General features: G+C 30.9%; 4 protein-coding genes across 9 annotated transcripts; 1 reads left to right on the top strand and 3 right to left on the bottom strand.

Annotated features, from left to right (window-relative positions):
* Window positions 1–160: 160 nt before the first annotated feature.
* LOC118063861 (putative phosphatidate phosphatase) lies at window positions 161–7,926 on the bottom strand. Its single transcript, XM_035078053.1, has 9 exons — window positions 7,148–7,926; window positions 6,831–6,941; window positions 5,398–5,549; window positions 4,522–4,626; window positions 3,126–3,328; window positions 2,137–2,194; window positions 1,871–2,047; window positions 1,647–1,772; window positions 161–291 (listed from the first exon to the last, which is right to left on the bottom strand). The coding sequence occupies exons 2-9, from the start codon at window positions 6,892–6,894 to the stop codon at window positions 217–219; spliced, it is 960 nt and encodes a 319-aa protein (XP_034933944.1). The 5' UTR covers window positions 6,895–6,941; window positions 7,148–7,926; the 3' UTR covers window positions 161–216.
* Window positions 7,927–8,102: 176 nt separating this feature from the next.
* Window positions 8,103–13,718, bottom strand: raptor (regulatory associated protein of MTOR complex 1). Of its 2 annotated transcripts, XM_035078043.1 has the most exons (7): window positions 13,273–13,718; window positions 13,089–13,191; window positions 10,945–12,921; window positions 10,678–10,719; window positions 9,532–10,617; window positions 9,155–9,440; window positions 8,103–9,077 (listed from the first exon to the last, which is right to left on the bottom strand). In XM_035078043.1, exons 1-7 carry the CDS (start codon window positions 13,447–13,449, stop codon window positions 8,879–8,881), a joined length of 3,870 nt encoding a protein of 1,289 aa, XP_034933934.1. In that variant the 5' UTR covers window positions 13,450–13,718; the 3' UTR covers window positions 8,103–8,878. The 2 variants fall into 2 exon arrangements, with proteins under 2 accessions (XP_034933934.1, XP_034933935.1); XM_035078044.1 differs by lacking the exon at window positions 10,678–10,719 and having other exon boundaries at window positions 13,273–13,717.
* A 78-nt stretch (window positions 13,719–13,796) lies between these two features.
* Window positions 13,797–15,083, top strand: Fdx1 (Ferredoxin 1). The gene is made up of 4 exons (XM_035078057.1): window positions 13,797–14,144; window positions 14,302–14,353; window positions 14,482–14,729; window positions 14,808–15,083. The coding sequence occupies exons 1-4, from the start codon at window positions 14,033–14,035 to the stop codon at window positions 14,909–14,911; spliced, it is 516 nt and encodes a 171-aa protein (XP_034933948.1). The 5' UTR covers window positions 13,797–14,032; the 3' UTR covers window positions 14,912–15,083.
* A 2,380-nt stretch (window positions 15,084–17,463) lies between these two features.
* On the bottom strand, window positions 17,464–23,192 carry Spred (Sprouty-related protein with EVH-1 domain). Of its 5 annotated transcripts, none has more exons than XM_035078048.1 (6): window positions 22,954–23,192; window positions 22,001–22,334; window positions 21,744–21,912; window positions 21,472–21,563; window positions 20,539–21,104; window positions 17,464–19,874 (listed from the first exon to the last, which is right to left on the bottom strand). In XM_035078048.1, the coding sequence occupies exons 1-6, from the start codon at window positions 22,971–22,973 to the stop codon at window positions 19,718–19,720; spliced, it is 1,338 nt and encodes a 445-aa protein (XP_034933939.1). In that variant the 5' UTR covers window positions 22,974–23,192; the 3' UTR covers window positions 17,464–19,717. The 5 variants fall into 5 exon arrangements, with proteins under 5 accessions (XP_034933939.1, XP_034933942.1, XP_034933938.1 ...); XM_035078051.1 differs by having other exon boundaries at window positions 21,472–21,533; window positions 22,954–23,191; XM_035078047.1 differs by lacking the exon at window positions 22,954–23,192 and adding an exon at window positions 22,427–22,947.
* Between the last annotated feature and the right edge of the window lie 376 nt (window positions 23,193–23,568).

Genomic DNA, 23,568 nt, shown 5'->3' with positions numbered 1-23,568 from the left:
GCTTTTTTTATTTACAACAATACAAAATAAAATATTAGATCAAATTTAATGTAGAATAATAAATAATGTAATACTATTTTTAATGAACATAAATAATACAATTAATTTGAAGTACTGTATTTTATTGTCGAGGTAATTATTAATAAAGATCATAAAAAAATAATTTAAAAGTATAAATAATATAAATATTTATTGAAAAATCTTTATTATAAGTATCTATCGTATGTGTTGATTAATCATTTCTGTTCCGCCATATGAGGATTCTTGACTTCTGAGTGGGCTTAATTCATCCTAAAATCAATTGAAAGTACGATTATGAATTTATTTATAAATAATATTTAATATTAGTTAATAAATAATTACATTAAAAGAGGATGTAAGACAATAACAATAAATCAACTGACGGTTTTCATGAGTTTAACTGTAACTGAATTTTACAATATATAATTAATTCACTTCATGCAAAGTTCCATTAGATTATCTATCAGTGCATACATTTCATAGAAATACATACATTTTCACTCTATCGAACTTGATTAAGGCTTTTAAGTTTCTAAGTATATAATATTATGATAGGCAAAAACTTACATTTTACATTCACTGACGATTACTTTATAATTATAATATTCAACCATTTAATATAATTATTTATAAAATAATTATTGTTGGAATTTTATTTTATTTAACTTCATAATTTGTATGAAAGACATGTATAAAAAATGCTTGACTTGATATAAAAGATATTTCAATTTAATTATACTATAATATTTTCGATGTATCAATTTCCGATTTCGTAAAGTGCACTTTAATCAAGCCATCTAATCACTAGCAACAATTAATTCTAAAAAATCACTGTGTTTATATTTAGTCAGATAAGGTGTGTCTTACAAGTAATAACAATAAAAGTAAAACAATAATATTAAAATAAATATCTCTAAATCCATATCTAATACCGATATTAATGGGATAATACTTATATTATATCAACAAATTGATAATTACGCTACTTTCAAGATTATTCATAATTTACTGGTGCATTAATTACTCAAAATTTCTACCGGTGGTAATAATGGACGTGAATTAAAGCGTATAAAAGTACGATTAATTATTAAACTATATACAATTGATACGTGTGGATATAAAATAGTCCCAAATGCCAATTAAATTGTTAAAATACATTTCCAGTCTGTAGTAATACGCTTCACGACATCAACAATCTTAGAATTAATAAATAAAATAAATTTGCTAAAAAATGAGTAAACAAAAATTGCAGGCAGAAGCTGAAGCGAAATAAATAATAATGGTATAAAAGATTCGTGCGTTCTCTCGGAGTAGAGATGATGAAAAAAAATTGTAAATAATCGTCCCATTGACAGCCAAGTCCAGATTATCGATGAAGTATATAAATCAGGGTGCCCCAGTCACCAAGTTATTTGCCCATCTTCTCCAATCTTCTATCATCATTATCACCACCAGCATCATTTGGCCACAGTTGTAGTTGTTACTATGAGTACGGAACTTGAGGGAGAATGCACCGCCTAGGCGAAAAGCCAGAGCATCGGTCACGTCGATGAATTGATCGATTTGACAAGCAATACAGCAAAGTCTTTAGATCAGCGGACGTGATTAGCACTGCCGTTATTCACCTGCATTGCTGTTTCAGCGTCATAGTCCACAGGACGAAATTTCTCTGAGTTGTCAGTCTCACCATTTCTCATTTCTCCAGCTCCGTTTTGTTTTCTATCCTTGAAAAATTTTGCTATCACTAATACCTGTAACATATGATATTTTTTCCATGTAATATATTTGAATGAAAAAGTGCTTGATTATTTCAGATATAAAGGTTTTGTTTTAAGTTACAGATACTTACATTAATTACGGCTACAGTCATGCCGATAAGCATTCCCACGAGGACATCACTCCAATGATGTTTATAGTCAGACACTCTTGACATTGCTGTCGCCCATGCCAAGAATATACATATCAGTTGAAGAAAGTGTTTGAAGATATTACTACCTTTCCACGTGAATCTTAGTTGCAGATAAAACTAGAAAAATTTTGTTTGTTAAAAAAATTAACAAGCTAGATAGATAGATAGATGATGTTGATAAAAGTAATCAGCTTTAATGTACTCACGACAAGAAATAGCATCGCATACATAGAAAATGCTGCATGACCCGACGGAAACGACAATCTGGGAATAAGACACGAGTCATTAATTGAATTTAATGTGGAGTTGTAAATGAGAAAATGAGTATACAATTATAAGTGGCTTTCTCATCTCTCGTCTAAACACTTGAATCTTTCAATATTTTTTGCTTTCTCTACAAAATCTAAAGATAGTGACGATGAACGCGGAGTAGAAATGAAAGCGTTAAAAAAAATATACCGACTAAAAAGTTTTTTTTCTCAACCAGACCCTTCTCTCATTCTCGTCCTCACCCCTCTCATAGTTGCGTAGGACCATGAAAAAGAGACAAAAAAAAATAATGACTTTAAGTCACATGGCTTTTGCCCTCACTTCCAGAAGCAGCTTCCACATATTCAATGAATTCTCTGTCCTTTATCAGTTTTTTTCTTTAATAAAAAGTAGGTTATTGTTCGTATGCCAAAGAAATGTCATGTAACTTTTAGTTAATTTAAACGACCACTTTACTTGAATATATCACACGATTTCAGTTAAGTACAAAAAACGATACATATAATCGTCATAATCACAAAAAATATATCATCATTAATTCAAATAAAAAAAAAACTTCAGCTGTAAGTGATAGTTCAACAGCTACAGATCAATAGGCAAATTCCTATTGATTTCTGCTATTAATCCTGCTAATGATCTATCATAATAAATCAATTATTCACGTAACTAGTAACCCATTCTGTATTTTAATAATTCATTAACATTGACCTAGTTAAAATAACACCAATAGTAACGACTATTTTCATCCGATTACACTCGACGACCTTGTATTGACGATTACGTAAGTAGATTTTGCTGACCCCCATGAGTAATAACAAGACAGTAGGAAGGGAGAAGAATTAACTTTATCTTTTAGAACATTGTAATATAGCATAATTAAATCACTAGATGACTATAAGATAATAGTGCAACTTTATAACAATACCTGACTTCTTTTAAAAGCCTTGGGCCAACATTGGAGGCGGTGCACGTAAATTTTTCTATGTATTTGTTTTGATTCTGTGGCAAACTACAGTCAACATCAGGTACACAGAGAGCGAAAAAATGCGGTCGAAGGCGTCCAATTGTATACTTAGCTATGTCACATGTTAATACTGTTACTGCTGCTCCAAACAAAAATGTGCCAGCCTACAAATAAAATAAAATTATTTCATTTAATTATGAAATATACAGTCATTTATTTACTTTGCAACACGCAACTGTTTTTTTTATATTTAAAAATTTCTACGTCAAAGCAATCAAATTGTTATCTAAAGTATGAGTATGAAGTATGATTGAGCACATTTTAAGAAAATATTTTGTTTGAAAAAAAACCCATATTATTTTCAGATTAGAACGATTTCTCACGTCAAAATTTACGTCAGATAAGAATCTATCATATGAATAGAAAATTATTCTGTATGTGAGAATGAGTAATATTTGCGGTAATCAACAGATTTTTCCTACTTAAACGAGGTTAAATCACAATCACGTTAGCTATTTCCTATTAATCTTGACACCTTTTATAATTTGACGTAATACTAAACCGAAGTATATTTATCTAAATATTTAATTAAGAATCAAATTAGTATGAAGCCGCCAAGATTTTTCATTTGCAGAAGTGTCTTTACACAGTACTTAATATAAAATTCTTAAAGATAATAATTTGAAATCTCCTTTTATCAATAGCAATAATTATTTAATTTAGACAATTCCTATAATTTAGTCTATCATTGTAGCAATTGAGTCAATTATCAAATCACGTAATTCGTTAAAAAATTAAAAAATACCATTTAGTAGAAGTACTTTATTGTTGATTAGCAAACTGTGACTGAGAATAATCAGAAAAAAAGCAAATTCTTTGATGATTAATCAAGTTTATCTCACTTTCCAATGTATGATAAAATTTTTAAATTTAGCATTAAGATAATCGGATTACGACTAATTTATAATCTTAATGAAAATTTGATAGAGGATATAATGAATAAATTTAATGATACTTTTATTTAATTATTAATAGCCACTGAATAATTTAGATAAAAAATCAATTAATATAAACGAGCATATATCTGTCAATAATGATGATAAATGCAGTGGACATAAGCTAGTCTTTACATGTCAAGTTTGTGATTTAGAGAAAGCTATGTACAGTTACATTATCTCTGTTGTTTACCTTGCTATAATTATTCATTGCCTCATTTAAAATAATACTTTTGTCTGATCTTTAACTGTCATAAATATGAAGCAATTCGTAATGAGTCTATGTGGATTTATAATACTTTTTGATTAAATCTAATGTCCAAGTATTATATTACTGACAAGTACAGCTGACTTTCACTCACCTTGTGGTAAACCAATACCACCCAAGGAGGTACCGCACGGCCAAATAATACCACTGACGAATGGCCATTCATTTTTTTTGCGTACACAAATTCTCCAAGGAGCATCTAAAAGAAAAAGATAACATTGATGATTATTATCATAAAATGTGGAAAAACTAGTTTTCTGATTGGTCCTTTTAAATTCACCTGTCGTCGCACTTACTCCACTTTAACACATCCAACCCTCTCATTTATATTTACTTTGTTTACTTTCTTATCGGTTTAAAATAAAATAAATAAAAACAAAAGAATATAAAATTTAACCACAGTGTTATTATGCTAAAGCTTTCTACACCCGGGGGCAAACTACTTGCATCAAAGTACTCTGAGATGGAAAAACAGCCAACAAGCTGATTCCATGTAACTTAAGCTTACGCGTGCCTTGATAAGAGTAATCGTCATGATAATACAGTGGAGAACATGTACGATACGTCTTTTTCCTTAAGGTTATCTCTTTATGATATTCAACAAGATTTTTCTATTTTCCTAATAAAAAAAAAAAACTGAAATGAAAGAAATGAAAGGAATTAATTAAACACGTGAACAATAAAATTAATTAAAATTCTGTTTGCGTATATTGTTTTGTAACCAATATTAAACATTCTATTTCGTATCCATATCGCAATTTCATTATAATCTATCATCACTTTTAAGTCTGGAGGAATCTCTCCTTTGTCTTTAGCATAACCCATGGCGCCGCAGCAGTTTTTCGTAACACATGCGTTTTCTTATCATAAATAATATCCATCAGTATTCATTTTGAAGAGAAATACCAGAAATGATTTTAGAGGAAAAAATATGATACCACAGAGGATGTATTTAAGGATGATTACTTACCACACATAAAGGAAGAAATATCCCCACGATATAAAGCATAACATTGGTCACCGTTGAAGAATGGTAAGGATGCATGAGCGATTCATCATTGCAAAAAAAACCTCGTTTGTATGGTTTACCAAAAAGATAAAACATCAGCACCGCAAAGCCCACTATAAAATAAATCATAAATCAATCAGTATTTATTGGATATTAAATAACAGTATTACATTAATAATAATAATAAATATTTGAATAACTTATTGATTTAATCAGGAGTTATGTACAATGGCTAAATATATACCTCCAAATACAAATGTCCTACTGTGATTACAATGTCAATATGAAAATTAGTAGAAGAAATACTCCAATATTTCTGTACAAACTGCTTAAATAATTATTTACTTGGAATTATATTTTTTTTTCCTTTTTGGAGTAAATTATTCATAAAGTAGGAAGCGCAGTCAGGCGTAAAAAATTCAGTTGATTATTTTTAATTCGCCGAGTTGTGATGAAAGAAAAAAATATAAAATTCCTGGATAAACGAATCGATTAACTGTCAATAGAAGAATTTCTTAATTGTATTCATGAAAAATATGTGTTGCGTAAAAAAAATCACATTCTTTGAAGATAAATTTTTTGGTGATTGAATGAAGAAGATAAAAATAAGAAAAGGCACGCGGGGCAATACCGGTTCCTTGTATACATTTTGAAGCAAGGATGTACATGTAAAGGAAACACCAACCGGTTCTTTGGTCTCCACCTAACGAAGTTTGAATAAGCCCGGCTATTATTTGTGACGCTTTGGGCATTCTTATACTTCAAAGGATTCAATTACTACTCTTTGAATAGACTTTTGTTGTAACATCATCAACCACACAAGATTTTATTTTTATCTGTCGCACTTGTATTTATTTAGTTGATAATTTAACAAATTGTTTCGATAATATCAGTGGTAAAAAATTGCGGTCAATAAAATTTAATATATTTTCAATAAAAAGCCTTGTGCAGAGTTATTAAATGGATTAAATTTATAGATTCCAATCCCCAACTAGGGGATCATTCATTAACTTTGATATAACAACGAATAGAAGCATAGAATTATGAAGAATAGGGACAACCATCTACCCGGAAGAATCATCAATGTTGAATAATAATAGAGAAGATTCATTGATGACTGCATTGCAGTGTCAATACATGTATGTAGTATGAAATATAGTCTTATAGTAGTTTCTAAACTTGTGAAAAAAAATAAATGTAAAATGTACTACGTAGATATTGATTTCGTAAACCACACCTGTCTGCTTATCGTATGATAACCTGTACATGTACATAACCTACTGTATATATTGTTGCTGATAAAAAATTACCTTCAATTGTTGTCAATTATTCTAAATGAAAATCAATATATAAGTAACTAATAGTCACTTGAAGATTAATTAAAGATCACTTACCTATGAAAACACACGTGAAATCGAGAATTATCTTCCTCAAAATTACTTTTGACGTTCGATCCATGATTCACCTTTTAATTGTGATGAGTTTTCTTTGAACAGTCGTGATTTCTGCAAAGGTGAGTGTAAAAATACATAAGAAATAGGGCGTGAACGATAAATGATATAGAAATAACATTTGAAATCATATAAATAGTAAAATAAAGCTTATTTTTATACTAATTGTTATGAAGTAGGACATTTAGGAAAATATTAATATTAATAAAGAAAAAAGAATTTTTGTCAAGTTCAAGTATGATTCATTGATTCAAACTTACCGGTGCGGTGTTAAAACACTTAAAGAGGTGTTTCACGATAATTTATGAATCTTTAAGGCGACACAAACAGCCTCTATGAGACTGTCTGGCAGACTGACGAGTGCTGGTAGGAGCTCCAAGTGTCTATCGCTGGTGTACTCACATCTAGATCCCCTCCATCAGTTATATGTCGTTCATCCACACACAGTTTGCTTCTTTACTTTCATTGAACCTATTCTACGCTACTGCTTCTATTATATAGATATATAACGCAATAATAATCATCAAAGTTACAATACAGCTGCACCGTTTCCCTCAAAGTGGGAAAATTGAAAAGACTATTCAGATTCATTTTTGATTGACAGTAGTATTTGAGAAGTTTCTTTTTTTTTCTAAATCTTTTTTCTCTATTAGTATGCAGATGAATACTTTGGAAATTGTATGCGTAATGTTTGGGACTAGCATGTTTTGTTTTGGTTGGGTAGATGATTATTAAATGAATAACCAAAGGCGAAGAGCCTGATGGAAATTTGTGATGTTAATGATTACGTGCACGCGACGTCGGAGCTCAATTGGTCAAATCGTTCGTCTCGTTTGCTTGGGCGAGACAGTGTTTTACTTGTTTTTTTCCCATTTTTATTTTATTTTACTGTTGATGATCATTATCTTTCTAACACCGCTAGTGGAGTCTGGAGTTTGTTTAGACTATGCACCAAAGGGTCTACTCATCCAGTTGTTTTGTATCAAGATTCGCGAAATGAAACTCAAAAAAAAAGCCAACGACAGAATAGTCTCATTAAAATGTTCCGCTTATTTTATAGCTTAAGTTAGAAAAAATAAAAATTATTTCAGGTTTTACTTAAAAATTATAAAATATTTTCTGCTATAAATGCAGATACAAGTTACTATAAATTAATTATTTGTGATCAACCTATACCTTTTTGAATTGCTGATAATTATAATGTATGTAATTATATACAATGGCAATTTGTATTTATTAATAAAAAAAATTAATTACATTTTCATGTTATTAAAACGAAAGAATGTTAGTTATTGACATGATGTATTTTTAAAATTTTATTAATTAATATCATTAAACAAATATGTACAAAGGCGGCAAGATGAATGAATCATCATCATCATCATCGTAGATGATAATCGTCTGTATTAAAGTCATGTATTGTACGTTTTTCTTCCGCCCTTTAACAAAAATTTTAATAACAAATTTTTGTCATTGTGCCATACAAGAGAAAGCAAGACACGTAGTCGATTACTATGAAACGACTTCAGTATAGAATTTCATAGAGACAGTTTTTAGCAGACTTTGTAAAACTCTTAACCTAAATTGACATTATTTGCAAAAAAAGAAGCATTCCACCGTATTAAGGACTATTAAGTATACTTTTTTGTTAACTATGTACATTCATGACTTATTATCGTATATTATATTGATATAGCGTTTCAAGCATTTGAATATTTAATTTATCAATCTTTATGTACAATCATCTTCTAATTCATTTATCACGTTATGCTGTGCTATAAATTATTTCCGCTTGGTTTGCTTACTAGACAATAACATTACTCTGTGACTTGAAATACACGATGACTTGATTATTAATTCTAAAATATTTTTATTTCTATTTTGTAGTAATTTTTATTTCCTTCAATAATATTTTAATTATTGTAATTACGTAATTCATGTTTTTGGTATTAAAATACGTACGCGCCATGAAGAATTTCTATCTCTGACGGTCATCTACGTGGTTCAGCGGCATAAGCAGTAATGGAGTTATCAATACATCCAGCAGCAAGCACCACACGATACGGATGAAAGTTCAAGCATCCGACAGGACTTATTCGTGAGCTCATAAATCCTTCATGAAACTTAATTGTATTCAAGAGTTGACCTGATGTTGTATTATAAACACTAATACAGTGATGACTTGAGCCGCTGAAAATATAAGTATAAACTCATGAATAAAAATACCGGCACCCTCAAAAAATAAAATAGAACAGGTCGAAAGATACCATGCAAAAATATTTGCTGTTGGGTGCACTGTAAAAGCTGTCAGTCCATGGGTTATTTGTATGACATTCACAGAAGTATTTTTCCTGAGATCAAATATTCTAACATCGCCACTAGAAGAGCCTGTGATCAAACACGCCGATTGCGGGTCATTGAATTTTGAGAGGTAAGCACCAAGGATCCATGCATTGTGTTCCCGCCAGGTCATTATTTTCGCTTCAGCAGGTGGTAATCGGCGATCGAAAAGCCTTACTGAACCATCTCCACAACCCAAGGCCATCATGGCACCTAAAGGAGGCCAAAAATTTCATTGTTATATTGTTTTTTTGTTGTCCTAAAAAATTAAGCCCCGTGAAAATTTTTGAGAGCAACATAATACCTGTTCCATCCGTGTCAATAGAAGTAACACAACAATCAGCACCAGTAAGAATATCTTGTTTTTTTAATTCAGTTTCTGCATCCCATAATCGAACAATTCGTACATCTCCAGTAGCTGCTAAAGTTAAAGAACGTTGTTCCCAAGAGGTAACAAGACCTGCAGATGCCGTAGAAGCTTTTGTGGCAGGCTGTACATCTCCAAGAGCTTGCCAAGCTGTTAAAAGTGTTGGCTCACGTCCTAACATATTACAATAATTTTTCCAAATTCTCACTGCACCATCATCTGATCCTGTCATCAACAAAGAGACATCATGAGAATTTATAAATTCTAACGATGTAATTTTCGTGCCTATTTTATTTCCACGCGTAGAATGATACATCAATTTAGTGCTTGACTGCCAGTCCCATATCCCGAAATTGTCTTTAGAGGCCACAGCTAAATGTGGATCAAACGGATGAAATAACAACACTTCAGGCTGTTGAGGACATCGGCTATGAAACACTTGGGATTCTATTCGTGATACGTGAGCCTTTTGTTGCTCCTCTCTTGCCTCCCGTCGTTGCCTTTTATTTCTTAGATATCTCCATTCGCGTTCATAATGTGCCCTGCTCTCCATATCACTTGTGGACTCTGTCTCATTGTCAAAACTGACGGGTTGAGCAAACTGAGCACAGCTCCATTCAACAAACTGAGATGTTATCAGTGGCTTTCTTATCCCAGAAGTATCGTCAGTCTCCTCCGATATTGTATTTGGGATTGGTTTTCTTACACGATTTGGGTAAGGTGGAACTCTTGCTCTTAATAATTCAGATGTCGAGTTAGTTGTAGGTGGAGACTCCTTATTTAAATAACTGGTTCGATTTGATGGTGAAGGAGGAAGTGATAAAGATGATGCAAGTTTTGTATCAGCAACTTCTTTCGGCGTTGAAGATTCTTTCACTTGATTACGTATATGATTTGTCACCTTTTGAGACATTCCAGCTACACCCGGATGAGGGTCGTTGTCCAGCGATGCAAGACCATGCCATAACTTCATGTAAACACTTCCGTATGATACACCAGGTACATTCCCAAGCGAACTATGACCTGAAATAAATAAATCATTTAGAATGTTATATTTTAATATAATTAATGGTTGAACATTACCAAGAGACTCGCAAGGCTTCCTTACGAATTCCCAATTATTTCCTAGTGAGCAGAGTGAAACAAACCATAAATTTGTTGGAGATTTATGATGGTATTAATTTCAGTTACTTGATGATAAATAAATTCAACAGGTCTATAAATCTCTCATACAGTTTTAGATTTAAGTTAATGATTAAAATTGTTAAATTTCAAAGTTGTTTATATAAGAGATGACATGAGACAAAACAGATTTCTAGACCTGAATAATTAATGAGAAATTTAAAATACCTAAACTACTAATTGAAGATGATGAAGATACTCTTTTTATTCTATCCTGGCCCATACTATCTGTGCAATCGTAACCATGAGTATTATTAGATGGCATCATCTTTAATCTGTCTCTGGATCCAATTCGTCGCATTCCACTGAATGGGAAAAATGTCTCAACAACTAGATCTTTGCGAGAATTTTCTTCAGCAAGTGCAAGCGTCACAAATGAATTTTCAAAATGTAAAACCATCCATTGCAATGCAACAACCAGTTCTTTCCTCACCAGCGGTGACATATCATGAGTGACAGTATTAATTAACGTCATTGCAATTATTTGATCAATATTATTAGCATGTTCACTTCGTTTAGTTACACTATTTATAAAAGTTCCAAGGGCATATACACTGGCAGTTCTTACTTCAGGTACCGGATCTTGAAGCAGACTCGCAAGTTTTTCATGAGCAATGTCACGGACTCCACACCATCGTGCTTTATCATAATTATGCCAAAGTCTTCCAAGACATAAACAAAGCCATTGACGTAATTGAGGATTGGGATCATTTAATTGTTCAAGACAAATAGATACTAGGCTTCCTTGAAGAGCAGCTTCTTGTCCCGCAGGATAGTTATTTACAATGCAAGCAAGAACAAAAGTCGCTAAAGTGCGATGTTCACTTGCAATTGTGACGTCTTGAAGAACTGATAAGAAGTACTTATGTCCATTATCACGAATTAAATCTGCTTGACATGAATTATCTACAGCGAGAATTTTAGCCCAGATAAATACCAAAAGTGGTCTAAGCTCTCTAGCATTACTTTGAAGCAGTTTCAAAACATATGGAAATATTCCAACGCTTAAAGCTAAATTAACAGCCCAAGGACCGAGATCTAAAAATTTCCCAAGAAGCTCCAGAGCTCGTAATCGATGAACTTGACTTAATAAAACTTGTAAAACAATTGGCAATTGTTCTGGTGGATCTCGATTCTTAGATCCTAGTGTTAACCATACTTGAAAGGCAGTCAGTTGTTCTTCGAAAAAAGGCGAATGCTCAAATTTGTCTTCAGCATTAACAACTATTGGAAGTTGGGAAAGACACAAATCTAATGCTAAATCCCATGCTTGCCACATTGGATGCTGATACGTCGGGGGTAACTTGGGGCACGAAACTGGTGTGCAGTCATATGAACGAAGGATTCGTTCAGCAAGTAAAAAATTTCTAAATAAACTTGCTACAAGTAAATCTTGTCGAAACAATCGCTGAAACAAATCACGAGGTAATGTATTCCATGCGATTGTATCAGTTATTGCTGTGAATATCCAGTTTAATTCACCTAACATTGTACGTCTGTCAGTCAATTGTCCAGGAATTTTATCAATAACATCCAAGGTCACTTCGGGGACTAACTTGGATGTGTTTTGCATGGCGAACCATCGTAAGGCAATTTTAATTGGCGTAGTGAGGCAAGAAGTAAATACATCAGCTGGTAGATCTGGATTCATCGGCAAAATTTGATTAATAGCACAAGCTGCGAGTTGAATACAATTTTTATAAGAAGGCATTTGTACTCCAGTCGCTCGATTTTGTTGAACAGCTGATTTATCATTTTCATACTCTTTCTCATGTTGTTCAGCAAACTGTTGGAATGATTCGACAATGATGCCGGCATTTGAGCAATCATAAACATAAATACTTGGTGCGCCCATCCAAGTTTGAAGATCATAAACCGATAGTGGAATGTATTGCGTATATGTTCTATTAAAAACCCATATTTCTCCATTGCTTGTTGGTTTTGGTACTCCATGTCCATTGTAATGAAATAAAACTCTCTCTTCTTTCGCATTTCTGCGCAATGAAGTACATAATTTCTTAACTTCTTCAACCGTAGGATCCAAGCTTTGCTTGTAACGAGCACGAGGCTGCCAACGTTCGTATTGTTTTTGTAAATTAGACCCAATTGTCTCTAGAGCTTTTTGTGGACTCACAGATAGCGGATCTAGAAAAGAAATAAAATTAATTTCTTTATCGACTGAGTGTGACAAAATTACTACTGCGTGTCACATTATGTATTATGATTCCATAATTATGAATAAATTACATAATTGATTGACAATAAAAAGTTTCATTAAATACGAATATTTTATAGACAAAATACTCAATTACCAATCCAGCATTCAAGCCGTGCACATGGTTGAGTTTTTACAATATCTGGAGGATCAACACCCACGTTGAGGCAGAGAACTAAGGCCACACTTACGGTTTTCATCTAAAAATGAATGAATGTAAAAATTATGAGTATGAAAATCTAATTATTAAATTGATTAAATTAAACGAAAAAAATTCTAACTCTTTCTTTTAATCTCCAAAATTGAGTAATACAATTGATGCCTTCAATGGTAGAAGTATGCCGATGTTTGTTAAAAACAATTGGTATTTTCCAATCTTTATTTTCTTCCATTCGTTCAATATCGTCTGTGTCATCATCAAGATTGCCTTGGCGTGCCTTCATTGTGACCAGTGTCATGTTAGCGTGAATCTTCACTTTAGTAAAAGATTAAGCACACGAGAAAAGTATTCAATCACTTGATCACTTTAGCGAAGTTCACGCCTATCAACTTCACCTTCGCATTGTCATGCAAAAGAATTTCAATGTTAATTTTCGTCGACGTAACATTTGATTTTTTACATTAGTCTATAATCAAAAATAATTTTAAAGAATCAAATAACAGACGTGAAAACACTCATCTTTGCACCACTTGTCGCATTAATAATCGCCATGTTTCTCTATTATAAAACTGTATTGCCGATTGAGCAATTATACGCATCTAAATGTAAATGTTAATTTTTATTTACCACTTTTACGAAAATATTCATTAATCAAACATTTATAAATTATGATTTTGGAGCACAAATATTCAGACATTTAATGTTTCCATACTGAGAATTGGGACACCGCTCGAATTCTAAAAAATTAGATTGAGATCCAGATGGCAATACTCGAAAATTTTTTTTATATCGGATAATGAGAGCTCTCTCACTCTTTTCTCAGTCAGAGAGATGAATCAAATAACCTTAAAAGTTTTATAACTTGTCATGTGTAAACAAAAATGCCTTCTATCATAAGATCTTTTATATTAAAAAGTTATTTTACAAAAAATAATTATTTAGCAGCTAAATCTTTAGTGAAAAAAAATAGTCGATACTTTCGAACAACAAATAGTAAGTAAACTTAATTTATTTGTCAACAAAAATTGAAGTTGATATTTATTTTTAAAAAACTTTATTATAAAAATAATTGATGAATGAGTACTTTTAAATATAGAACATTTTTAATTATTAATAATACATCAATGATTGCATTGTTGATTTATTTTAGCTGTATTTCATGGAGAGTATGAAATGAAAGATCCCAAATCACCTGAAGAAATGTAAATAAACTGACAAAAAAATTATTATTAGTATTATTATTATTACATAAACATGCTATTTATAAATGTAATGATAGTATGAGCATTAATAATATAACGTTAAATATAATTTATTGAAATGATTTCAGAGTAAACGTTGTATTTATTGATAAAGAAGGTAAAGAAACGCCGGTGAGAGGTAAAGTTGGAGACAATGTTTTATATTTAGCGCATAGATATGGAATTGAAATGGAAGGAGCTTGTGAAGCTTCTTTAGCATGTACTACTTGTCATGTTTATGTCGATCATAATTATACAGATAAACTTCCTACTGCAACAGATGAAGAAGAAGATCTCTTAGACTTAGCACCTTTTTTAAAAGAAAATTCACGATTAGGTCAGTAGTCATTTTGGAGCGGACATTTAATAATGTTGATAAACTCAGGAATAATTCATTGTTGAATATTTGTTGTAGGTTGTCAAATTATTTTATCAAAAGATTTAGAAGGTATTAGATTAGAGCTACCACAAGCTACAAGAAATTTTTATGTTGATGGTCACACGCCTACACCTCATTAAAGATTTATGAGTACCGTGTAAAATTCGACGATTATTTTTTAAATACTTACTATTAATTAAATTATATATTATGATGTAAATAATGAATATATTTAAAATGAACTCACATGATTATAACTTTGTAGTTAACATTCTTTTTACCAAAAAGTAACTCATATAAAAAGACAAAACAAAATTTAATTTTTTTCAATAGCTGAATAATAAAAAAATTATTTTAGATCATATTCCATCATGATACAATGTTTATTCTCCGTACATGGGGATTATGGTACACATTTTTAATTACAATGATACAAGAATCAAACATTTATGATATTATGATTTTTTCGATTAAAACCTTATTTAATGGGTTGTAGCATTAATTCTGGGAGCTAATTACTCCGAGAATAAGTTCGTCGAGAAAGGTCATAACATTGCATTACTGCCACATATACAATTTTATAGACTTTAAATGAATTTATAATTTATATATTAATATTTAATATTCAAGTCAATAAAATTAATCAATTAATTAATTTATTATTTATTAACTCTTTCATTCCATTAAATAGTGGCAGATTTAATAAAGAGATTAAATCTGATCAATCAGATAAAATCTCAAAATTATTTGTTAATTACATCAACAATCTTTTGTTGTAATTCAATTAGTTTTTATATCTTCATGTATATCATGCTTTGCTGTCTCTTGTTTTAATTTAACTTATTTAATTTATACATGTACATTTATTTATTAATAAAATTGTCGTCGTTTTCATCGCGTTACACAATCATTCGAACAACGAATTATTATTTAAATATTTATCTCAATTAATATTTCTTATAATTAACCATAGTTAATATTTTTTGCGTTATGTTGTAATGTAAGTTCGATACATAGTTACAGACACGTTATTCATTATTGTTATAATTTTCTTGTTTCTTTATCAATTCGAGTATCACATTTTCTCGGCACTATCACTCATTCTTTTGACAAAAAAGCAACTTAAATAGATAAACAATCGTTCTATCGCATTTATACATTCTTATATATCCGGTGCTTTTATTAATCATTTCATAATCGTCTTGTCTTCTACTTTAATTTTTCCTTTTTGTTATTTTTACAGAGACCGAAGACGATCACATATATCATTTGGTTGTCATCACAAGTCGACCTTATTGAGAAAATAGTTTTTGTACTTATTCGTAAATTAAAAAATAATTTTTTTATTATAATCAATGTCATTATCATCATTGTCATTATCGTCATCATAATCATCTATCTCTTTCACAATTGTAAAAATTATCATGCTTACGAGTATGTTACATCAACAATACAATACTTTGAAATTAGTAAAAACATTAATAGGATAAAAATTACTCTAAAAATTCAACCAACTGTTAATTATGGCAGTAAATAATACATCGTATTTACATGATTGTGAAAAATTTTAAATCTTAAGTTTAATTTCTTTTTAACCGTTGCTCGTTAAATTGTTAGAAATTTTCTACTTATTCTATTTAACTTTCTCAATTTGTTCTTTTTTTCTTTTTCCTCTTCTTCTTCTTAATCAAAGATATTTGCATTTTTTTTAACGGAAAATCAGCAAATGTTAATAAAAAATATATCTTTTAATTCAGTGAATTTTTGTTCATGCTAATTGGCTAGAAAAAAGCCTTACTCTTCTTCAATAATTTTCTAAGAACAATTTTTAAAAGAAATTTTGATAATTTAAATCAATTTTGTGCTACTGAAAGATAATTATTGTTAATAATATAATAAAAAATTTTTTTTACATAATTCAATTAATCTTCGAACCGATTTACATTCGAGACCTTAAATTTAAGATTAAATTTTCAATATGGATAAATGAGACAATTTTATATGATCACGAAATAATGACACATGAAGCTCATTTTTTATTAATTATTAAAATAAGAATAATTAAAAATGTTATTGTGAAATTGTTACATGCGTTCATTCATATATTTAATATACTGTACTACTAATTCAATGAATATTCAATAAATTAGTTCTATCAAAATTATCGGCATATACTAAACCAAAATTTCTAAATAAATTAGCTTTAAATTTACTTCTTTCTTTCTTCTAGCTCAAATTTTTTTTATCAAATATAATTCCAACGAGGATATCCGCTTATTGTGTAATATTTTTCTGCTTCCTCAAAAAGAGCATTATTAAATGTTAAACATTGAATATTAATATCGACATACCAATATTCATATTAACATTAATACATTATTTATACGTACATATTTATATTTATATATATATATAATTCTTTTTGTCAATTCTAATTACTTAATGTATTATTTTTTTTTTTTGTAAACTAAATATGTTTATAGGTGTGCATAGGAGTGCGCATACGAGTGTATAAAGTAATTTTACGACTACGACATGTGCTATCCTAAAGCAAAAAATGACCGAGTGTATTCTTCTGAGCCATCAGGAATACACTGTCATCTTTTGAACATACAAAACTGTAAAAAAGTCAATATAAAATTGAATATACTAAGGTTTATTATTTTTCATTATCATTTTCATTTTCTTCACATGTAATCTAGAGAAGCCTTTGTACTTACATTCTTTTTTTATTTTTACTCTTTTCGTGTTTTTCAGTGGTAGGATAAATGTCAATGTAAGTAAATCTTGCTCCATCGTTCAACCAATGAAGAATATACAATAAATTTCGTATGAATTTTTTTCGCAGAAATTTCTTTTATTCATATTTTATTACAATAATATATATTTATTTATTTATATATATTTATATATATATATATATATATTAATTCTTTGATTAATTTATGTTTAATAAACCATTAACTAATATTTTCAACTTTGTTCTCATTACATAAAAATATAGCAAAGCTCCTTATTTCATTGGTTGCACGTCCACGTGGTTGTTTTTATTTATTTTTGTTTATTTGTCAATTTCTAACATTGATTATTAACTGAAATTATTACAGAAAATATTGAAAAATTTTATCTCATACTGTTGGTATTTTTTCCCTCAAATTTAACGATAGATAATTTTTTTGTAATTTTTCTTCGAAGTTAAGCGACATTAAAGCTTCATTGTGTTCCCACTTGCAATTTAAAAGGGAAACAAAACAATGTAAGAAATACTCAATGGTTCTTAGCAATACGATACTTATTTTTAATCAATCATACGTTTTTGTCTATATTCACATTTTATTCATCAACATTCATTCAATACAATTGCATACATCCATATATCATTATTTTTTTTGCGTAATGTGAGGAAGAAGAAAAGTTTTTCCACTTTTCTGTTGATTTCATTATTATTACAATTATTAATAATAATATTCTTATTAACTCTATTTATTATTATTATTATTATTATTATTATTATTATTATTATTATTATTATTATTATTATTATTATTATTGTAGTTGTTATTTATCATTTGTTTATCTATCTTTATTTCCCCATTCTTTTCTTTTCGGCACGTTCACAAATTGTACAATGAAAGCTCTAGGGTTGCTAGAATACTAGAAACATAGATCGGGGAACATAATATTCAGTTTTGTATTTTTCTATTTCTAGAGATTCTTTTTTCGTTTACATTTTTTTGCCTTGATTTACTATTTTCATATTCAATCCAGCAGATTTCCAACGACAATTTGGTTTGTTTTAAATGAATTTAGTGTAAGAATAATTCAGTTTAACCAAGCGATTAATACCTGATTGATTTTCTATTCATTATTAACTAAAAAATACATACAAGTGATCAAACTCCTGCCTATTTTAAATGATATTAAAAAAAATCCAATAATATGTATGATATCGTAGGAGGATGATTAAATAAGACAAAAAATAAGTATTATATGTGTATTCTAAAGTACTAGAAAATAATATTTACAAAAAAAATATATATATAAAAGTTGTTAGTGTAAGAAGAAAAAAAAATTGTCTTCACTCTTCGTGGATACTGTATTGAGAATGGAAAAAATATCCATTTTATAACCCACTCATTTTTGAAAAATCAAGTCATAAAATACTTAGTTGTACGATAAAGTTCACTCGATCAAGATTAAGAGATTCTCCGTGTCTAGAAAATTCGATTACACCCACACAATATTCAATTAAATTCATGGTTGTTTTAGATTTCTATTACTTCACTAAACAACATTTTAATATTAATATAAGTAAAAAATCTTATTTTAAAATGAAAATAAATACAAAGCAGTATTGAACAAGTTAATAATATTACAAAACTTATTAAAGATTAATAATACATACTTATTGTTATAAAAATATAAATAGAAACAGTTTATTGTAAAAAAAAATTGGATGAAATTCAATGTCAGGAAGAAATCTACTGGTTGAAGAAAAACTAAAGCATTTCTTGTTCTTAAAATATCTGTCTACTGGTCTAAACTTTCCAATCCACGTCAAAGTCATGACCAAAGTCAATTATTAACCGTAATATGACGAATATAATTAGCACATGAGTTAAGAGTTTGTGTTAAAAGAATGCACTTACTAGAGAGCGAAACGTTGTCAAATCAAACTTCTCTAACTCACATATATATTTTCTTCATCTGTATCCTCAATGTGAATTAAATGAAATGGTCATGTCTGAAGACGATCTTGGAAGTACTTACAAATGGCGCTGATGTATAAGCGCGTGAACAGGAAGCTGTCTACCCCTTTGATATCTCTGGCATCGGCCCATGCTTAGGTCATGGCATTCATATACATTTGCCACTGCACTTCGGGTTGTAACCGAGAACTGCGACTCGATTGTAAATGCTGCAGAGATATCAAAGGGTTCCTCCCGTTATTCCATTGGATGATGACGTCCTCCACATATGCCACATGCCATTCCGCACCAGTGAATTGCACGAAGTGGTGGGTATAACCAGAGACATGGTACTATTAATGATAATAGTGCTAGACCAAACCATCGACGACCACAACCATCTTCTGCACTACAACTGCAAAATAAATTCAATTATAATAAACATTCTTACTCAAAAAACATTGTTATTTTTAATGAGCTGTTATTCAACAAAATTTCAATTAAAAAGTACGATATAATATTAATACTAGTTGATTGGTCTTTTTAAGATTAAGAAATAAATTAGTAGCAATGTAAATAATTAAAAACGCAATAAAGAAATCATTGATAGATAATGAAACACTTATCTCAGATACTAATCGGAGTGATAGTGTCACTTTAATTATCTTTCACTTTTTGAGAAAATCAAGGCAATTGAAAGATTAATTGAATGAAGTTTTGGAATATAAACATGAATCAAGTTTGATTTCTGATAAACTAAGTGTTTTCTTAGAAGGACTCATTATAAGGATTAGTAGTATACTATTGATCATAAAAAAAAAAATTAATTATCAATATTTGATAGAAATTTAGTAAATATGTTCTGAGAATTTATAAGTTTTTCTAAGAGACAATTTCACAATAAGTTTTATAGAAAATGGTTTTTTTTTTCTATAAATAGTTTTCATATAAATATTGAATTTTTAACTGAGTGAATAACTGATAAATAGTGTACTCATGATTGAGCATATTCAGCTATACGGAAAAGAAAGAGTTAGCAAATTAATATTTCAAATTAGTTGAAATGAGAAAATAGATACCTGCAAGGATTTTGTGCAAAATCTCCTTCTGCATCACTCATACAATGATAGAGCATACATTGAGCACACAAAAGGCACGAAACTTTAGCGATGCCTTTTTTAACAGGATCAGGTGCATACTCGCAAGACCCTCTAGGGTTTTGATGCTCCGAATATACTTCCTGACAATATTTACATCGTAACCTTGCATTACGTTGTTTTTCGGAGCTTTTAGTAGGTTGTGAAATAATGATGTCGGGTTTCTTAAGTGAACCTGATGAATTACGACGTTCGGTAGGACTTCGATCGCCTTTATGATCGTCGATCACAGGATAAAGGTAATCGTGGTTAAGAGTTGTGAACTGCACGTAAGGGTAATTATCGGAGCTCACGTCGCCACTCGAGTCGAGTGGATGATGATGCGTCGGCGCGACCTTGACGGACGGGCTGATATAATGAATTGACGTTGACTTGTGTGGATCTGGAGGATCACCACACTGGGAATGATAATTTGGTACACGAACTATTCCACGAGGTGGGTCCGATGACTGTCGAAGATCAGGAGGATCTGCAGGGAGATTTACAGCCTGGAAGAATACAAAATATTTTAATTAATTATTTTATTTTCATTCATTTTTAGGAGCTTATTCTCATTAAAACAACTGATATTAGTTAATTATAAAATTATGAAATGTATCAGATATGAATCTTAAGATGTATTAATAGTGAAATAGGTATATGATTACATTATCAAAGATTTTTGAAACTTGAGACATTTTTTTCCTAAAACAAAAATTCTCAAGTCAGCAACATGGATTTCTTTCAAAGAAATATGTAATAGTTCATCTCATAATATTTTCATTTTAATAAGCATAAGCAACAATTTTTTTTTTTAATTTTCTACATGAGAATATGTGCCCTTTAGATAAATATAGATAAATGAAAAAAAATTACCATAAATACTCCATCGTCACCTCCATCTGGATGATCACCACGCAAGGTTGTATCCGTGAGCCCTGTTGAATAGTATTGATGTATTGAATTAGCTGATGAAAGAAGCAGTTTATTAGTGAGACAAAAGCTTCTACCATAGATCTTACCAAGTAAGTAGATAATCCAAAGAATAGCAGAGAGACAAGACAAAAAAGCGTTAAATAGGTGAAAATGAAACACTCGGCGTTGAAATGTCAAGTGAGTAGATGATTAATTCGTAGATTATCAATCACCTTCCAACAGCTCTTCCAGTACACTGCGAACTCCTTTGTCGAAAGCCCTGGCATCAGCGGCGGTTTGGAACGTCAGGCCAAATTTCTTCTCCCCCGTGCACCAGTGGTGGAAGGTTGGCATCACTTTATGGTACTTGAAGTCCTTTTTTATGGTACAGCTAAGCACGACCTGTTTAATTCATTAATGAAACATTAATATTTGGAGAATTTTGTATTTTACTATTGTAAACATCAAAAAAAGTGAAAGTTTTTCTTACCGATTGATCTTTCATTCGTCTTCCGTAAATGAAGTATTCATGATTTTTCTTAGCCGCGGTTGGTGGAGATGTGCTAGATGACCCTAGACTCTGATTGGAAGTAACTATGCCAGTGGTAGTAGATGGAGTCGATGATGATGGAGTGATGACAGCAACAGAACTAGAGCCTCCACCAGTGCCATTGGAATTTCCTGGAAGATGTCCAGCATTGCTTGAAGTTACCCTCCGTCTGACAGATACATTGGCCAACCCTCCACCACTCAATGGAACCCATCCTCCAGAGCTGTCATCTCTCGTCATCACCTGGGCTTGGACTCTCACCAGACAGTTACCACTAGATGAAAGACAAATAACATAAGTTGAATTAATGTAATAATATGAAAATTATTCAACAGAAATTGATTTAATGAAAAATCCTCGCCCTACCCCAGACTCTCAGAGTCCATGTCATCCGCACTCATGTCACCTCAAAGCAAACTTTTAATAAGAACCAACGTCGATGCATTCTCAGTATAAACTAATTTTGTTAAAGTTTTAACATTAATGAAGACAAGATTGGAAAAAAGCATGGAAATACGTGAAATAGGCGTACGCATTGACATCGATTCGATGAATGAACGGGCAACGTGCACACACGCACTCACACCCGCGCATGACTTCTCTTCATGAATGCCCCAGAACGTGTGTTCACTTGATGGAGGGCAGACAGGGGTGTGTGGGTGTTTTGTCGGTGGCAAACGATCGGTATTTTCCTCAACAACGACGTTACCTTCAAGGTTAGGTCACAAAATAAACCTTCAACTCCCTTCAACTTCCAAACCTTAGCTTTAGAATCAACAGATTTCGATCCCCAACACCAAAACACTTAACACTTGATGCAAATTCCAAAATTATGAAAACGACACCCTTTAGAACAAGAATGTCGTCGAGATGATTTAATAACTTTTACTCACTCGTCCGAGGCTTCTGTCATGGTTTGAGGTGTCGAAAGCCTTACTCAATGCCCACTTTTCTCCACACTTTATCATTTTTGTCACATTGAGAAAACATTCGGTCGAAGATTCAACTATTAGTGGACCTTTTTTTAGGCTAACGCCAACGACAGGAAGCAGTGCTACTCCTCCCTCTTTAGCGTTCACGCTTCACCCCTTCACCGCTCTTGCCCCTACTTCGTTTCTCAAATGGACTCCACGCCTGCTCCCTGTGCTGCCCCCCCTAGTCTTCTATTCTCTCTAGCTCTCACTCTTGTCTACCTCTGCTATTTCCTTTCTCCTGTGAATTGTATACATTTACCATCTTCTTTTTTTTTATTTCTTTCTCAATGATTTTCACCCGTAACCCGGGAATCTTGTTCGAAAAATGCTTTTTTTACCAAACAAAAACTGCAAAAGGTGCTTCATCAGTAAGAATTTAAGATAAAAATTCTATATTTGATCTTTTTCTAATTAAATCGAAATTGTTTTACACGAATTTTCCTCCACACAAAATACAATTTATTTATTTAAAAATATCTAGAGTAAGAGTTTGTTGGGTTAGATTAATAATACTGATCATCTTTCAGAGTCAAA

The sequence above is a fragment of the Chelonus insularis genome, unplaced genomic scaffold, assembly GCF_013357705.1.
Source record: "Chelonus insularis isolate UGA/USDA-ARS -01 unplaced genomic scaffold, ASM1335770v1 contig_150_pilon, whole genome shotgun sequence".
In the NCBI taxonomy this organism is placed as follows: Eukaryota; Metazoa; Arthropoda; class Insecta; order Hymenoptera; family Braconidae; genus Chelonus; species Chelonus insularis.
This window is presented reverse-complemented; position numbering and strand designations above follow the sequence as displayed.

What these genes read in the sequence shown, in the direction of transcription:
- LOC118063861 (XM_035078053.1), bottom strand. Translation starts at nt 6,894, where the DNA reads ATGGATCGAACGTCAAAAGTAATTTTGAGGAAGATAATTCTCGATTTC. An exon ending in TTTCACGTGTGTTTTCATAG is followed by an intron (nt 5,550 to 6,830) that starts GTAAGTGATCTT and finishes TTTATTTTATAG; the next exon opens with TGGGCTTTGCGGTGCTGATG. An exon ending in TGGTATTGGTTTACCACAAG is followed by an intron (nt 3,329 to 4,521) that starts GTGAGTGAAAGT and finishes TTTTATTTGTAG; the next exon opens with GCTGGCACATTTTTGTTTGG.
- raptor (XM_035078043.1), bottom strand. Translation starts at nt 13,449, where the DNA reads ATGACACTGGTCACAATGAAGGCACGCCAAGGCAATCTTGATGATGAC. An exon ending in ACGGCTTGAATGCTGGATTG is followed by an intron (nt 12,922 to 13,088) that starts GTAATTGAGTAT and finishes TTTCTTTTCTAG; the next exon opens with ATCCGCTATCTGTGAGTCCA. An exon ending in GAAGCCTTGCGAGTCTCTTG is followed by an intron (nt 10,618 to 10,677) that starts GTAATGTTCAAC and finishes TATTTATTTCAG; the next exon opens with GTCATAGTTCGCTTGGGAAT.
- Fdx1 (XM_035078057.1), top strand. Translation starts at nt 14,033, where the DNA reads ATGCCTTCTATCATAAGATCTTTTATATTAAAAAGTTATTTTACAAAA. An exon ending in CCCAAATCACCTGAAGAAAT is followed by an intron (nt 14,354 to 14,481) that starts GTAAATAAACTG and finishes AAATGATTTCAG; the next exon opens with AGTAAACGTTGTATTTATTG. An exon ending in AAAAGAAAATTCACGATTAG is followed by an intron (nt 14,730 to 14,807) that starts GTCAGTAGTCAT and finishes TATTTGTTGTAG; the next exon opens with GTTGTCAAATTATTTTATCA.
- Spred (XM_035078047.1), bottom strand. Translation starts at nt 22,461, where the DNA reads ATGAGTGCGGATGACATGGACTCTGAGAGTCTGGG. An exon ending in GTGACGATGGAGTATTTATG is followed by an intron (nt 21,105 to 21,471) that starts GTAATTTTTTTT and finishes GTATTCTTCCAG; the next exon opens with GCTGTAAATCTCCCTGCAGA. An exon ending in TTTGCACAAAATCCTTGCAG is followed by an intron (nt 19,875 to 20,538) that starts GTATCTATTTTC and finishes TTTATTTTGCAG; the next exon opens with TTGTAGTGCAGAAGATGGTT.